General features: G+C 39.0%; 1 protein-coding gene across 1 annotated transcript; it reads right to left on the bottom strand.

Annotated features, from left to right (window-relative positions):
* Positions 1-364: 364 nt before the first annotated feature.
* chp1 (calcineurin-like EF-hand protein 1) lies at positions 365-15,894 on the bottom strand. Its single transcript, XM_088648679.1, has 7 exons — positions 15,606-15,894; positions 11,527-11,599; positions 7,272-7,352; positions 5,409-5,536; positions 4,502-4,563; positions 2,635-2,757; positions 365-1,918 (listed from the first exon to the last, which is right to left on the bottom strand). The coding sequence occupies exons 1-7, from the start codon at positions 15,670-15,672 to the stop codon at positions 1,865-1,867; spliced, it is 588 nt and encodes a 195-aa protein (XP_088504805.1). The 5' UTR covers positions 15,673-15,894; the 3' UTR covers positions 365-1,864.
* Positions 15,895-16,500: the final 606 nt, after the last annotated feature.

Raw genomic sequence — 16,500 nt, 5'->3', positions numbered from 1 at the left:
TCTTTTTGAAAAGGAGGTTTAAAAGCTATCTAATAAAGCAAGGCTTTCTTAGGATTATAGACCATAGTACTGACTCTTGGAAGTGTTCCACACGCATCCCACAACCAACTTTAAGTAGTACTTAAAATAACTCAGGAAATTCATAAAACATTTTAGGAGGGGAAAAATAAAACATGCTAATCGGGGATTTATTTTTCTTAACTAAAAAGGTTTTTCCTCCTTGAAGAAATGTTTAGGTATACAGGTTTTTAATTGGTCACACTGAGCAATTATCCAGAGCAAAGACAGCTTTAAGAATCTTATGCAGATAGTAGATCTCCAATTTTACCTCTTCCGAAAGACAACACGAGAGTCAAAGCATGAATCTGTAATAAGCATGGCACTTGGGAGTTTTATTTGAGTGACATTTAAACTGCTTGAAATTTATACATTTCAGAAAATTTATGGTTGTGTGCGATTATATTACCTCTACAGTAACACACAATTTGAGCTATATTTGTGATTCACAAAACTGATAAATAATACTTTTCAATGGAAAAGTATTCAATAGCAGCTGCGGCATGCTCCTAATTGTACTTACACGAGTTCCCATAGTTTTATTTAACAGATTTATATTAATCTACTTACATTTTTCCAGTTTAATCATTTCAATATATACACACAAAAACAACAAAATCAAACCAAAATACATTAAGGCCCCTTTAAAAGTAAATGAAACCATTAAGCAATTAATAGTGTATATACTGACAAATGTTACAATGTCCTGTCAATTACACTAAAACGCACCTATGTTCATTTCTGAAGCCTGCTGACTCGATGAATGAGAAAAAAACCTATGCATCAGTCTTTGTGATTCTGCCTTATTGGTCTGTATGCCATGCCCAACAAACCAAAAGGCAACAGCCTTTTGATCCATCAACACCATTTTTAGCCACTTATGACAAACCTAAAATCAGATCATCTTGACCATCTGATAAGTAATTGGGACTGTACATGGGCACTTCTAAATGTTTTTAGTGAAGAGTTAAGACAACAGCAAATTTGGAAAGAAAAAGACAGGCAGTACTGCCAAATGCTCAGGTAACACACTGGGCATTAGGATGCTGATGGGGCTTTCTGGAATGTGACAGCGAGTCAGACTGACCTTTGCAATCCACTAGATGCGGTTAGCTTTTCCAGAGCATAATGAGCGGAAGTCCACGTTTATCTAAGCAATAAAAACACTAAGAAAGACTTCATGGCACTAGACCTAAATAACCTTAATCTCTTACTAACTTCAAATATGCCTTCATGTACTCAAGTGAGGAGCTGACAGTGCAGTGTATCAGCTTATGTTTAGCAGAATAAATGCCTACAACTGGAACATCTGCTGTGAGATTCTACAAATGTCATTTAGAACCACTGAGATCAGTTGATATTGAAAGATACAAATAGAAGCCAGGAAATCAACATCTGACATAGATAATAACCAATCTTTAAAATTAAAATGGACATTGAAAGATTATATATGAATTATATACTTTATCCATGAAGTGTAGTTGTGTAGAAACAGTACTCAAAGACATCATTTTAACATGCTTTCCAGTGTTCACATGGAATGACAGTCATGCTGTTCAGGATCTTTCAAATCCTTTGTTAAATAAAAAAAAGATTTGGAAATCACTTACTAACCATACACATGACCAAGGCACACAAATTCCCTTTGTTTCACAGAAGAGCACAAGACAGAAAGGTCACAGACACCCATGACCTTCTGGTTCAGCTAGCGTATATAGTGATAGGGAGTACTACTGTCCATATCTAAAGAAATGCAGATGTGATTGATCCTTCAGTTGGCATGATGTCATCTGGTCAATGTCTCTTCTTAATGGAGGAACCTGATGCTCATCTTCTGCTCTACGTCCACCTTCTCCAGTACCTGTAAGACCCCAGAACACTCAGTTCAGTCTACAACACTACCACTGTTTGCATCAGAAGACGACCGGGTTTAAAAAAAAAAAAAAAGAAAATGTGTGTTAAATTTTCTTCTTCTTACCACTGTGAATACATGTATATATACATGAGACATGGGGCGGAGCAGTGGCTCTGTGGCTAAGGATCTGCGCCTGTGGCTGGAAGGTTGCCGGTTCAAATCCCACAGCCAGCAGAGGTATCTCACTCCGTTGGGCTCCTGAGTAAGGCCCTTAACCCCAGCTGCTCCATGGGTGTGTACTGTGGCTGACCCTGCACTCTGACCCCAAGCTTCTCTCCCTGTCCGTGTGTTTTATGGAGAGCAAGCTGGGGTATGCGAAAAGACTAATTCCTAATGCAAGAAATTGTATATGGCCAATAAAGTGATCTTATCTTATATACTTTCATATATCTTTGTTTTTGGTAAATATTATTTTGGTTAAAATTGTCCATAAGTCAATCTTAAACAAATTCACTGCAGACTGCCATCTACTTACTTGGGAAACATTGGCAGAGGCTATAGCAGAAATTGGATAGAAATACAATGCAGAGTGACCTTGGCGTTTTAAATGTTCCAAATGCATGCCCACACGTTTCTAAACGCCTTAGTGGTCAGCAATGTCAAACTTATGAGAAGAGGCAGGTCAGGGGATCTAGCCGCAGAAAGAAACTGTGCCGTCTCACCTTTATGAACTCTGAGAAGGAGATGGAGTTGTCCCCGTCCTGGTCTGCCTCCTGGATCGTCCTGTCAGCGATGCTGCCCAGCTGCTCATCCGAGATGTTGACGCCAACCATCATACGCAGCACCTAGAAACGACACCAGCAATTTTGGGGGGAAACTGTGGCATGTGTGGTGTGCAGAAAATGCACAGAACAGTAATTGACACCTACTGGATTGCTAAATATTGATTTCCAGAAGATGATTCCTAGTGACAGCACATTCCTAGTGACCATACACACATGACCTCAGATAAATGACATCTATGGCTTTGTCCCAGCGCTAGCTTTTAAGAGCTAATGACAGCATCTTCCCGACTAATGTCTTAAGGAAAATTATAAAACCCTATACAGCAGACACAGCAAATTAAATAGTTCACAGAAAGCACACTCCCTAACTTGGCACCATTACTGTACTCCTCTCTAAGTTGCATAGCAAACTACACAAGTGCTCCACTGTGTTTGCCTTACACACAAGGTGAATAGCCAGTCCACAAAAAAAAAACTCAACAGGCCTCGAAATAGGTCCTGGTTAAATGACAGTATCCAAGAACTAGCTTCAGTTCTCCTACTATTGCTATGAAAGTTCTAGCCGTCTCATTTTAACATGACTCACAGACCTTAGTATCGATTATGAGAGTCCATTAGTGCCTTAGGTTGCTGTAATGAACATGTAAAACCATACATAAGTATTTTTCCAGCAAGTACACAATCAGTCAGCTTAAACATGTCAGACAAACAGATAAATAATAAAGATAGCAACAAACAATAAGAGGCTATTCAACCATCACCATCTTTATTCACTCGGCATTTTGAGATAGAAGAAAAGATTAATTTAAAATAGGGCTAGAGTGACGTGATGCTTGAATAACAGTGAAATCACTCAACCACAGTTACATGTAGGGAGGACTTGACAAAGCAAGGGTTATTAAATCATTTCTTGTAAATGTACTATGAAATTATGATTATAGTATCTGTCCACTGTAGATCTTTTGGATGAAACTTATGTTTAGAAAAACAGCAAAATCAGATATTTGAGGTTTACAAGTTTGCCCAATTTAATCCAATACATTGGGGCCTTTAAAGCTTGGGTATTGAAAGACGTGAGCAAACAATTTGAGAAGCCCCTGAGATAAAGCATCTGTTGGATATTTAGATTGGTCGTATGTAAACAATTAGAGTATGAGCTCTGGCCTTTTCTAGAACAAAAACTGTTTAAGCAAAATATGTGGTTATTTTGATAAACAGAGTTGGGTGGTCTTAGCTAACACAATAAGTTACCAAAGAGCCTGAAAAGGAATCCCAGTGGCTTTGTACTTTTAACTCTACTGATGATGTAACCTCATGCTGACACTACACACCTGACCAGTGGGTGAACAATGGGTGTGATCAAAACTATTCTTATCCTGAGGTCGAACACAGCTTTCTCAGCCCAGTCTGAAAGACAACGCAACTGGTTTAGCCCAACTATATTGTAAGGCACTGTAGAGCTGACTCACATTTAAATTCAAGAAATCTGCAGTAGTGTCAGCACAACTGGAAATACACCCACATATCTGTTAGCAGTCTTAAATGACCAAGAATTCCACGATTTACTTAATCCAATTTTCTAGAACAAGTGGATTAAAACCAGTCTCCTCGTCTACTAACTGAGATCAACTATTAATTCTGGAGCTTAAATGATTCAACCAGCTTTAGGTACATCATGAATTTCGTTAGTGTTAAATGGGTAAAGGATTTTTCTTCTCTGTAGAAGGCCCAGTAATTTCTACTGAGCTCTACAGCCTGCCTTCAGAAAGAGTGAACTCACAACAGTGAGGACTGTAACCCATACCTGCAGGAGCTCGTCTCTGGAAATCTTGTTATCCCTATCCAGGTCGTAGAGACGAAAAGCAACTAGAGACAAAGAGGAAAAACAAACAAATTAATTTACAGATTAAGGGTTATGTGATATTCTCACTTGTAAGAAATGTAAAATTAGGGCTATTGTGTGTATGGTGAAGAAAGAGGAACTTATTCTAAATGTGTAAAGTCTCACCATCTCTTATTGAAAATCATCCAAGTGGAAGGTTTTTTTTTTGTCTAGAAATAGTGAGAAACTAAAAACCACAAACCACACTATAAAAAAGACACACATTGAGGAATGCTGTCCGGGCTTGATGTGATCCTTTAACCCAAGCTACTTGATTTATTTCTGCGTCTTTACGCATGACGAAAGAAACTAATATAACATCTGCTAGGTATTGGGATGTACAGCAAACCATTAGGATGCCCACTTCCTTTAAAGTGATGAGAAAACTAGAACCTATACTGTAAAAACTCAAACGTGCACAGCAGCTGCTGTCACATGGGGTTCACCCATTTATCTACTGCTGCAGTCAAAACAGCCAACGACTCTCCCTCTCCCGTATTGTCATTTCCTAATTTAAAGTTAATAAATATCTCAATAGATATTGAATACATCTAAATATAAACTATACTTTTGTACAGTACATCTCTTTAATGATTACTGAACACTCACTCGTTTGCTAGAGTGTGTGTAAATTCAATAATCTGTAAAAGATGTAATTGCCAGTAAGTATTGTTTGGTGTTGGAAACGGGGAAAAAGTGAAGATGTTTGTCTTCACATATTTTATAGTAAAAACACAGAAATGAAGTTGGATGCATTATTTCCTAAGATCGGTCACACAACCTAACCTAAAATGCTCTAGTTCTTGACAGCGCTCTTGTTAGTACTTACAGAGCAGTTTGTTGTTTCTGCTGTTGAGAGGTTCAGTGGCGTTGGAGTCTTTATTCTTCTCGTTGTCCTCAATGGGACGGAAGTGAGCCAAAGTTCGCATGAAGCCACGGAAATTCACCTGGTCCTCCCTGGGTGGTAGGCAAGTCAGGGACACTGGCATCAGTCCAATGTTCATTACATGTGCTCTCAACAACACACCTCTTTATAGGTAGAAAAAAAAACTTTGAAGAACTGGCTATTGCTCATTCAAACCATAGAACCAATACTTTTTTTTTGGCATATTAAAATGCTTTGACATGAAACTCCCTGGACATTATAAAACTACTCACATCGACATTTCCTTTGGGAAAAAAGACATAGGATTTGCCGAGAAATGGCTTGTAGACAACACTGCTAATGAATCACAGACTAAGCTGAAACTGCTTTTTTCCCCCACTAGGAAGACATGGGTTGAACTGCAACACAAACCGTCACAGCTAAACGTATACAATGGCAAAAGAGAAAACACTGCAGTTTCCACTAGTGAAGACGCCATAACGGCCTATTCCTAAGATTCAACAGCTTTTAAATGAGGAAAATGCACATATTAAACCGAAGCACTTCTAGCGTTTGTCACCCATGTCTGATGACCATTTCCTACAGAACATACAGAGATCAGTGAGGCCATTTTAAAAGATTACCAAAGAGAGAACGCCATTCCATCAATTTCATTAATTTTGTTTTGTGCAAGATCACATGAAGGGTTGAATAATTATGCTTCTGAGTTTTCAAAAGCTTTTTCATAAGGTATAGGTGCTAAATAAATTTCGTTTCATGTTTATTTACTTTAGTCTATTTCAGACTACTTGACACACCTTAAAAGTCATTTTGGGACTACTATTATAAAGCACTCTTTTAAAAAAAACATTCAATTCATGGATGAGAATAACAAGAGAAGTTCCGGAGGAAGAAAGGCTGTTTTAAAACTAAGAGCAGAACAATGAATTATTTTCTGTATAGAAAATCATGAGTCCCTATTGGCTGAATGAGCTATTAACGTCATGTTTTATATTTTTAACTGTTCACTTGATGAAAATAATGAAATCCATGTTTCCGATGCGTCCTCTTTCTTGGAATGAACTCTGTAGCTAACATGGTTCGGTGTATGATATTTATAGACATTGGAGCTGTGACAAATATGAAAAGATTGTACCCTTTCTTCATAATAACACATGGCTGTGTCGAAAATCCCTGAATAAGGGTATACTTTGAAAAACAAACAGCCACGAACATACAGAGCAGGGTACTATTTACTTGCACGATGGCTTCTCAAAACCACATGCACAGAAAACAACACCTAAAACCACAGCTCCTACGTACAGATTTCGCTAGATTTAATAATACAGATAACGTCATTAGTGTGTAACCATCTTTTTAAGATGGGAAAACCCAAGTATAGAAAAACAACAATAATTAAAAATTTGCTTATATCACAAAACTAAAAGGCGGATGAAAACCATAAGCCTCCATTTTCAATGTGGGGACAGAAAAAAAGAGAAAAGAAAAAAGCTAAATTCTTTTGTCATCATATGAAGATTTACTAAGGTAATTTTTTAACTGTTTATTTTATTGTTTATGGAAAAATAGACTGTTTTCATCCCTCTTTCTAAATATGTTATGGAATGCCATTGAACTCTCTTAAAAAGATAATGATTTTACATCCCATTTACTGATATCCAAATTTCGAGTTTCATAATTTTGCAATCCACAATTTCTTTACGGTAACTCCAAAACGTATTTGAAGACCTGGGCCAGAACAACTTGAGAGGACTCTTCTAACTTCAGGCATAGAGGAAAGTCCAGCACAGCTCAATCATATCTTACCCCTCAGGAAAGAAGGCATTGATAATTCTGTCGCCTAGGGGATTTATGGCCAGTTCAGGTATTCTCTGGAAATCTTCTCGGCTGTCAAGAGAAGAGAAAGATCAGGATCTGATTCGTAAATGTCCTTCATTTCAGTCGTCAGAATTTACTTAAGAGGCATTATTTTCCTTTCCCAGATCAAATGTATTTGTCCATGAAATTTCACAGCAGTGGCATTGCAGACATTTAAACCATAATACACAACTGACGAAAACAACACATTGACAACAAAGTACAACCACTCTGGGGTGCTGGCAGTTTGCTCACATTTTCGTCCATTAATGAAAATTAGCTATGTTGGATTACAACTATTCCTTCCTGTCACCAGAGTGACAAAATAAATTTTTTGGTGTCACCAGAGCAAACTCAGAGGCCAGCTAACATGAAGATGCATTCATTCAATGTCACACAGCAAATCTAAAGTAATTTCCCAACTTTCACTCTACAGTGACATTGGGCGAGAGCATTTAGGGACTAACCCTGGCAGGAAATTTGTCTAATTCCTTCCATGAGGGCTCCATGTTCAAAGGCAAAGAGATTTATGGGAATGTACCTACTCAGTTTCTTTAAAAAAAACACTGTTTTGGGTTGCTACAATTAAATAGGGGAGAATGTGACTGTAGAAACTGGTATGTGTCCTCCAAGTTGAGAAAAAAGGATAAGGGACAGTGAATTATTCATGTCAATATATCGTGTCTGTTCATGGACATTAAATTCTTTGGAACATAAGAGGGGTAATCCACAAACATCTAATGATGTAAACATTACAGCTCAAACCAGGTTGACTTTGCCTTAACTGTGTTGGCAATTACTTTTCACTTCAACAAGGAAGTTTGAAACATCAGTCTCTTCTGACCATATACTCATGATTCATAAGCAGTTACTTGGTCTAAACCAAATAAAATAAAAACAAAAGCCTTAATTTAGGCAAGACAGGACCAAACAAAACCAGAACAGGTAAATGCTAGTGAGAAACACCACTGACAGATCAGGCATGTTTTAAAATTCAGATGGTACTGCAAAACCAACCAGCAACATAGTCTCCACTTCCTGGGAAGAATCCCTCAAAGACTCAAAAGACCCAGACAAAAGATGCCAGGAAATAGGTCACTGAGAAGCAGCTACAAACACGGACTTTTCCAACATGTTAAACTACAAACAGGATCAGTAATTTAGCAGCTTAGTGCTAATTGGTTCCAGCCGAGTTTTGTGTTACCCTGTCAATACAACGCTCTCATAAAGGCTTGTGAATATCCCACCATAACAAGCTTGTTTTTCAAAAATCGTCTCTCAGACACTAGAAGAGCTAAATAAAAACACCACTCAGGGACGCAACAGGGGCTAAACACAAACTCCAACACGAACTAAAGTTGTGAAAATAAATGGAAACTGGCACAACATTTAATTTGTTCGACTTGTTTTTCCTTTTATTGCAAAAGAACAGCCTGTCGCAGAACAAGATTAATTGGCCAAAGCACAGAAACTACAGCTGTGCTAGAGAAGAATTTACTTGATTGTAATTTGAGGTTTTTATTATCTGTCCTTCCTTTGCTTTTGTAACTTTCTGAAATAAACGTGTAGGTGGTCTGAAAATACTGGATCCTTTACATATTTAGTGCAAGTCTTTCAGGTTCGACTTCCAATTTGTATGCAAATCAAATTTCATTGTTCTTATTTGCACAGGTGTCATGGTACTGTACAGTTATTTGAATAAGCCAACAATTTCACAAGAAGGCTCTGTGCTTTTCAGTGCATCTATTTCTGCAGAGCATATACTGCAGTTACAAACGAGGGCCTTTTATCCTAAAGGTGCTGTGTTGATTGGTTTATTTTAACTGTTTAGAACATGTGAACTGTTCTAAATTTAAAATGTTCTCTGACTTTTAAAGCCAACAACACTGCCGCCGTGAATTAAGAGTTGTAAAGTACATATACACCAGAAGATGCATGCTCTACTGAAGTACTTCTACTTATTCTTAAACCTGAAATAACATCTCTTCCACTGTGAACAAAAAGCAATCTGAAGTAGTTCAAAATTCACAAATTAAATTAAAATTGACAATTAATCCACACATAAAATAAACTTCTTATTAATTAGCTGGCCATTATCACTTGAAAAGGAAAAGTTTTGTCAGATCAAAATCAAAATCACTCTTGTCAGATCAAGAAAGCAATTTAGGGTGTGCCAAAAGGCTTTAAAAAAATAAAAGGACAGTGTTTCATTAGGATATTTTGTATGCAGCAAAACAAAACATCTTATTATAAGCAACCCATCTTCCAAAATACATATTGGATTTAGGAAAAAACAGTTTTACAGAAGAAAGGACTAAATGAAAAAAAAGAAAGGACTCTCCATGACTAAAAAGATTGTTGTGTTGACACACTTCCCCTATCTGAAATGTGTCATTAATAATCTCACTAGTCACTGACATACTCTGCTCCTGTGGGAGGGAAGAGTGTTTCTGGGCCTATATGACTGGCTGCTTTCTGGTATTTGACCATCCAAACAAGTTTTTGCATAAGTTAATGTCACAGGTGTCAGAATATACACAAAAATGCCAATTAAGAGACTGGATCACAACTTAAAATTTTCATTTGCTAATCCATTTTTTATAAATAACAATTTATTAAGCTGCAATTCTTAATTAAAAACTGGTTAATACTAGGAAGAGCACCATGTTCTTCGGGGCATGCCTGCAACTGCAAATCAACGACAACGACATATTGAGATTTAATAGCAATATGTATTTAATGAATTAATCAACATTTCCAAATGTACTGTAGTGTACCGATGATACTGTATTGTTCATCTTTTTCAATTCAAAGGTGCACAGTGGCTTCACTTCTCAATAGGGATGAAAAGCTTTTTAAACACATGAATCACTGAAATGCCTCTGAAGCAGCATGGTTCTGGAAGAGAGCAAAGCCAAGGTAGGAACCACCCCACACCTGCAACGGGTTATCTGAGCCAACCATGCCTTTGTTCCAAGGTACATACACCCAGTTCAGATACCAAATATTTGCTGGCAACCAGCTTTAGAGGAAACAAAGCTCAATTCATGAGGGGGAAGGAAAGTTTAAGCGCTGTAGTCCTCTTCATCTAGTTCCCATGTCCAAAAAAAAAAATCAAACTATTTTCCAGATATGCTGTGATTTGGGAGTAAATTATTTTTTTTTAAATTGCACTGTGCAATGAAAGTTCACCCTCAGGCAATGCTTTAAGCAAAAAAAAAAAGCAGAAAGCAAAAAAAAAACATTGAAATATGTTAAAATCTGCCTTTTTCAAAATCCCAAAAAAGAGAAATGGAAACAAATTATTCCAGTCTATGATGTTCACCACTTTAACTTTTACTACTGTCATATTAAATTTATTTTACAACACCAATCAAGAGGGCAATAACAATTAGAATAACCACTCCTATCTGCCGAAGTGTAGTTAAAGATCGACCTGATTTGAATTCTGGTGCGAGAGTATATTCAAGTTCAAGTGAAGATCTCACATCTTACCACCAGATGATTATATGCTCTACTGATACTTCTAAGTGTCAAGTGAATAATTAACGAGCTAGTTCCCTAATGGAGAGAACTGAGGTGGCCCTGGTCTACACAATTCTTATTCAGGGTGGCCCATCTCCAATACTTGAAGTCTGGGTGAGTTCATTCCAGAACAGCTCTTAATGACCTAAACCAGCTCTTCTAGAAAACCTGCAGACTTACTGACCTACCTGAATCAGAGTTGGACCCCTTGTATTAACAACATTTAAATAAAATAATGAAAATACCCTGACCTAAAACAGTTTATTGTAGAATGCTGAATGAACAATATTATTAGAAATTTGCGGGTTTGCTGCTGTTGCATCTTTTACCTGAACACTTCCATGGGCAAAGGACCGACTAATGGACAGGTCTGCTACTAGTTACTGACAAAACTGTAAACTTAACCTTCTGAGTAAATTCAATCTTCACGTTATTACAGAAACAGTCCTGGATCATTGCCTTGAATATGTATTAAGGAGATTCGGCTGGAATAAGTCACTGTTATAAGCTTTGTTTACTTTGTGGTGTTCGATGCAAGGCCAAAAAAATGTTTCACTCTATCCAGTTCAGCAATAGGTCCAGTTGCAAAAGAGGATGACGTGTTTCACAATCCTCAGCTAACATGCACAGAGACTAGTCAGCCCACAGGCAATGACAGAGCTCTTCTCAAGTTCAGTACCTCAGAGTGCCGTTTTCTCCCTTGTCCAGGCTGGTGAACCGGCTATAGAGTCGTGTGATCTGACTGTGAGAAACTAGAAGAGAAAAAAAAAACAATTCATTAACAGGCAAATGCTTATTCTGTTCTGGAATTACTGATTACACGGATGTTTTGTTTTCATTAACCACCAAATTCCTCGACTAAAATCTGCAAGGGCATGTGAGATTAATGCTGACACACGTCTGCTGAAAACCAGTCTAGGCGAGACTTCCGCTTGTTTAGATTTCAGTGTCAATTCATACTTCAAACTTCCTGCACAGTGAGCGCTGGTTTTTCCCCACCTCAGAATACTTTTCACTTCAATCTACCACTATGAAGAACAGAGCACGTATCGATCGGGTAATTTCCAGTCCTACTGAATGTGGTGATCATGATGTTCAAGGAGAAGGAATAAACCAGAAGGTAAATGATAAAACTAGGAAGCCAAATCAAATGGCTTTGTAATTAGTTCCTGTTCAGGCAGGACAGGTCTACTCTTTCAGCTTATTAAAACAGAACACAAGGTTCCACTAAACTGAGGTCCATCAGCTGGATCAGACTGACCAGCAGCAGACAGAACCAATACAGTAAATTAAAGTACACTGCCAAACGTCTGGCAGATACTCACCTTTTAGCCCTACCTAACGTATTTAACTATACTATTTCAAATTCAAGTTGTCCACAGCGCATTGCCTTTCTATCACATATCCCCCACAAAGCTAAGGAATGGCATATAATTTACTCCTACAAAACAGAACAGCTTGAGTTTCACAAGCAAAGAATGCAGGACTCCACACCCTCCTGAAAATCTACATTCAAAAAGCAGAGGGTTTGAACTTTACTCCTTTTAATTTTATCAGTGACAGAAATATTTAGGATATTAGACTGTATCATAGAAATAGTTCAGGTGGGTAGCTGCGTCAGCATGCGTAGGCTGCAAAGGAACAAGTAATAGGTTTATTCCATGCTGAAAGGAGGTGTGAGCACATCCTAAAAAGGCTCCACAGCCAAAACATTGCATTTCCTTTCTTCTTTTTTTCAGCATGAAATAAACCTATTACTTGTTCCTATATCATAGAAACCTAACATGGGACTATATAGTGTAGGCAATTATTAATTATAGGTGAGCTTGGACCTGGAGTGGAAAATATTTCTGGCCATGAATGCACATAAACACCAAAGAATTGGGCCAAAGATGTAGCTTCCTGTCCAATGAGAAGGATTCAAACATGCGGCCCATGTGGGTCCTAATGCCCCAGTATAGTGAGGGGGACACTACACTGTAAACAGGCGCCACCCTTCGGATGAGACGTAAAACTGAGGTCCTGACTCTCTGTGGTCATTAAAAATCCCAGGGCGTTTCTCGAAAAGAGTAGGGGTGTAACCAAATTTCCAACTGGCCAAATTTCCCATTGGCCCTTACCAATCATGGCCTCCAAATTATCCCCATCTATGAATTTGCTCCATAACTCTGCTCTCCACCCCACTGATAGCTGATGTGTGGTGAGCGTTCTGGCGCACTATGGCTGCCGTCTCATCATCCAGGTGGATGCTGCACATTGGTGGTGGTGGAGGGGAGTCCCCATTACCTGTAAAGCGCTTTGAGTGGAGTGTCCAGAAAAGCGCTATATAAGTGTAAGTTATTAATATATTATTATTATCTTTTAAAAAAATGTGGGCGGAGCTATGGCTCTGTGGCTAAGGATCTGCGCCTGTGGCTGGAAGGTTGCCGGTTCAAATCCTGCGGCCGCCAGAGGAATCCTACTCCGTTGGGCCCCTGAGCAAGGCATTTAACCCCCAGCTGCTCCAGGGGTGCCATATAAATGGCTGATCCTGCACTCTGACCCCAAGCTTCTCTCCCTGTCTATGATTCACATGGAGAGTGAGCTGGGGTATGCAAAAATCCAAATTCCTAATGCAAGAAATTGTACATGGCCAATAAAGTGATCTTATCTATAGTCCCAATCCAAAGAACATAATTTACTGCAGGGCCATCCAGTCCGGGTCCTGGAGAGCCAGTATGCCCGAGGGCCAGGTTTTTATTGCAACTCAGCTCTTAAAGAGCCGACTCAGGTGGGCACTGGCATAACTGGACCCCATACAGCTTCTCCCTGCTGCTCAGGCGCCACTGCTATTAAAGAGATTTATAATCCTGCAGATACACCAGTCCTCCAGGACCAGGACTGGACACCCGTGATTAAATGATTCTTTAGCTCTGGAGTCTACAGACCTGGTCTGGGAGAATCCCAATGCAGTTAGTCTTATAGATCACCTGTTTTTAAAGATCTGCAACACCTGTATGCTATCAATGAATCAAGCAAGTAGAGTCTGGGCAATTAAGAAGATTCTGATTCTTGAGGGCTGAAGAGCCCAGTACTCGGATTTTACTCCTAAATTATCTTGAAACTTAATCCGACAAATCTCTTGTTTAACTGATCACAATGGAATTGTTCCATAGCTTTAGAAACCGGTGAATTAATGGTGACATAGAAAGCCTTCCGGATTGGGGGTCTGCCAGGACCGAGGTTGGAGATCGCTGCTGTAGATGGTAAACTGATTGGTATTTAGACTTCTACCCACAAATGGCTTGACTGACATATTTCTCTGTAATGAATAATAATATGTAACCCAGGTCTTAAAAAAAAAACATACACACGTCGGAAGTATAAATATAAATGGAAGGACCAATTATTCAATATGATCATTAACATATAGAAGAAAAAGTGTTCAGCGTCAGATCCAGACAGACTCACTGTGCCAAAATGTCTGTGCTCTCGTGCTCTCCCTCTAATGCAGTGTCACCTTGACACCTCTGACTCGGTCAAAGAGGCTCGTAATTTATTGTGTACACATACACATTTACAAGAGCCACACCTGCATAACTCTGATTTCTTGGAACACCCTAATGTGTGTACAGACTTGAAACCTTAACCCTGTACCCAGTCAAGATTATAACTGTTAAAGCAAGTGGTCAGTAGCTCTCAAGGCATTAACAGAGATGTGCTAAGTTTTCATATCCCTCTTGCATTCAGTTCAGGTCGGGGGTTAAGCAAGGTTAGCCATTGGGCACTGTTCAGTTTCCACAACACACTACAGCATTTTTAAAACAGTGCCTTATTTACCAAAAACAGCAGCAAACTAAACACTAACATCAGTGTGTGGGACTGTCTGTCCCCTGAAGAGAGAGGGCACCCGGGGAGGAACCTAGCAAGGTCTCAGAGAACAGAACTGTGAAAACAAGTATAAATATACTTCATCCTAGGGCAGTGCTTAACTGCAAATCTTTTCAAAGCCTTCCCACGTCGACCAATGTAATGTAGTAACATGCGATGACTGTGGAAGTGTTTTTATGTAGACCAAAAATTCCCATCACTCAGTCAAGATATTTAAACGAATCCATAATCTATATTTAACGTGGTTAGCTAACCATCTGCTCATACTGTTAATTATGAGCCTGTAATGCCTTTAGTGACTTCTAACTGGATAGTTTATTACCTTGTCCTAGCCATTGTATCGTTACTATTACATCAACTAGTTTATTTTACTTATACAACTCAGCGATTGTAAATCACCTGGGATCATTGCGTCTGCTAGATAAACTTAAATTTTCAGTAGCGACATTCTTACTTTTAAAATAGCAAATGGGGATACTTAATTAAATAGTGAAGCATCGGTAAACCGACATTAACAGCTCTTCCGTTTAACCGAGATAACCTGTAGATCGATCAGCACCGTGACAGATCGTGACCAGCTGTAAATGCTACAAACACTACGTTCTTGCCGTAACTACAAAAGCAACGCGTACTTTACCTCTTTGTAGAAAAGCACCAATCCACCATACTCTACGTTAGTACGGAGTTACTATCTAATATAATACAAACAGGTATGTGGTGAATGGTTTCTTAAGTCTACGGCGAGTGTACCATGTGTCGGACCCCGACTCTAATTTAGGAGCATTCGCCGGAAAACTCCTATCACAAACTGGGGATCTCTCACACGGCACCGAGAATGACAAGACTAGTCAGCGGAATGCACTTTTCCTCCAATCCAAGGCTACTTACAGCCCGTCTCCTTCTTTATCTCTTCAATCTCTTCCTCCCTCAGCAATGTCGAAGCTCTAGATCCCATTTTACTGGAGTGGCGCGACCGTATTCCGGTGTTTCTCCGTTGCTCGGCTGGGCTCCCGAACTTTCTGCTCAACAGCCCTTGACAGACTACTCAGAGAAGGTGCCCCTTCCAGCGCCTTTATGCTCAGTATGAGAGCGTCTAAGATGAAAGTCAAAGCACACAGTAGAATACACGTTACCGCTGCCCCTACCAGCGCTCCTCCCCGAACCCTTCCTATTCGGTGCTGAGCAATCAGGCAGGCCTGGGCTGTGACAACACAACGGAAATGCCGATCGGTTTCCACGGGGCTCCTTGTTTACGGAACTACTTCCGCCACGCTGCACGCGAAGGATTGTGGGAAATGGATACGTTGGTAGCAAATTGTAGTAAATGTGTTGTATTTTCAATATTTAAATACAGTATGTTAAAATGACAAAGCAGGCTTGGGACGTAAATTTCGCCTTACTCCAGGTTATGACGACAGATTCATATTAAATATTAACACTTGCTTGCAGATGTGTATTCCTTGCAACCTTGTTAATTTGCATTTCATTACTCCTGAACGGAGATGAAGAGGAATAACTATGAAGCTATGTTCTGGACTTCATTGATCGGGACTGTAACGACACGCAATATACATACATACATCTAATTTTGTTTAAAACCATGAAAATATCTGTTATATATTTTAAAAAGGACAGTCTGAGATAATACTCTATCCTATTTTCTTTATGAGACCTGTGGTGAAAAATAAGTGCTCTGAGGTTTTCAAGCTTGAGGGAATTGTGACTCACTCCCCTTTAACATATTATTTTTAACATGGAAAGTAATTCCTCATTCCCATTTGCA

Source organism: Lepisosteus platostomus, chromosome 10, assembly GCF_059453375.1.
Source record: "Lepisosteus platostomus isolate fLepPlt1 chromosome 10, fLepPlt1.hap1, whole genome shotgun sequence".
Lineage (NCBI taxonomy): Eukaryota > Metazoa > Chordata > Actinopteri > Semionotiformes > Lepisosteidae > Lepisosteus > Lepisosteus platostomus.
Note: the sequence above shows the minus strand (reverse complement) of the source record. Positions and strands in the feature narration are given on the sequence as shown.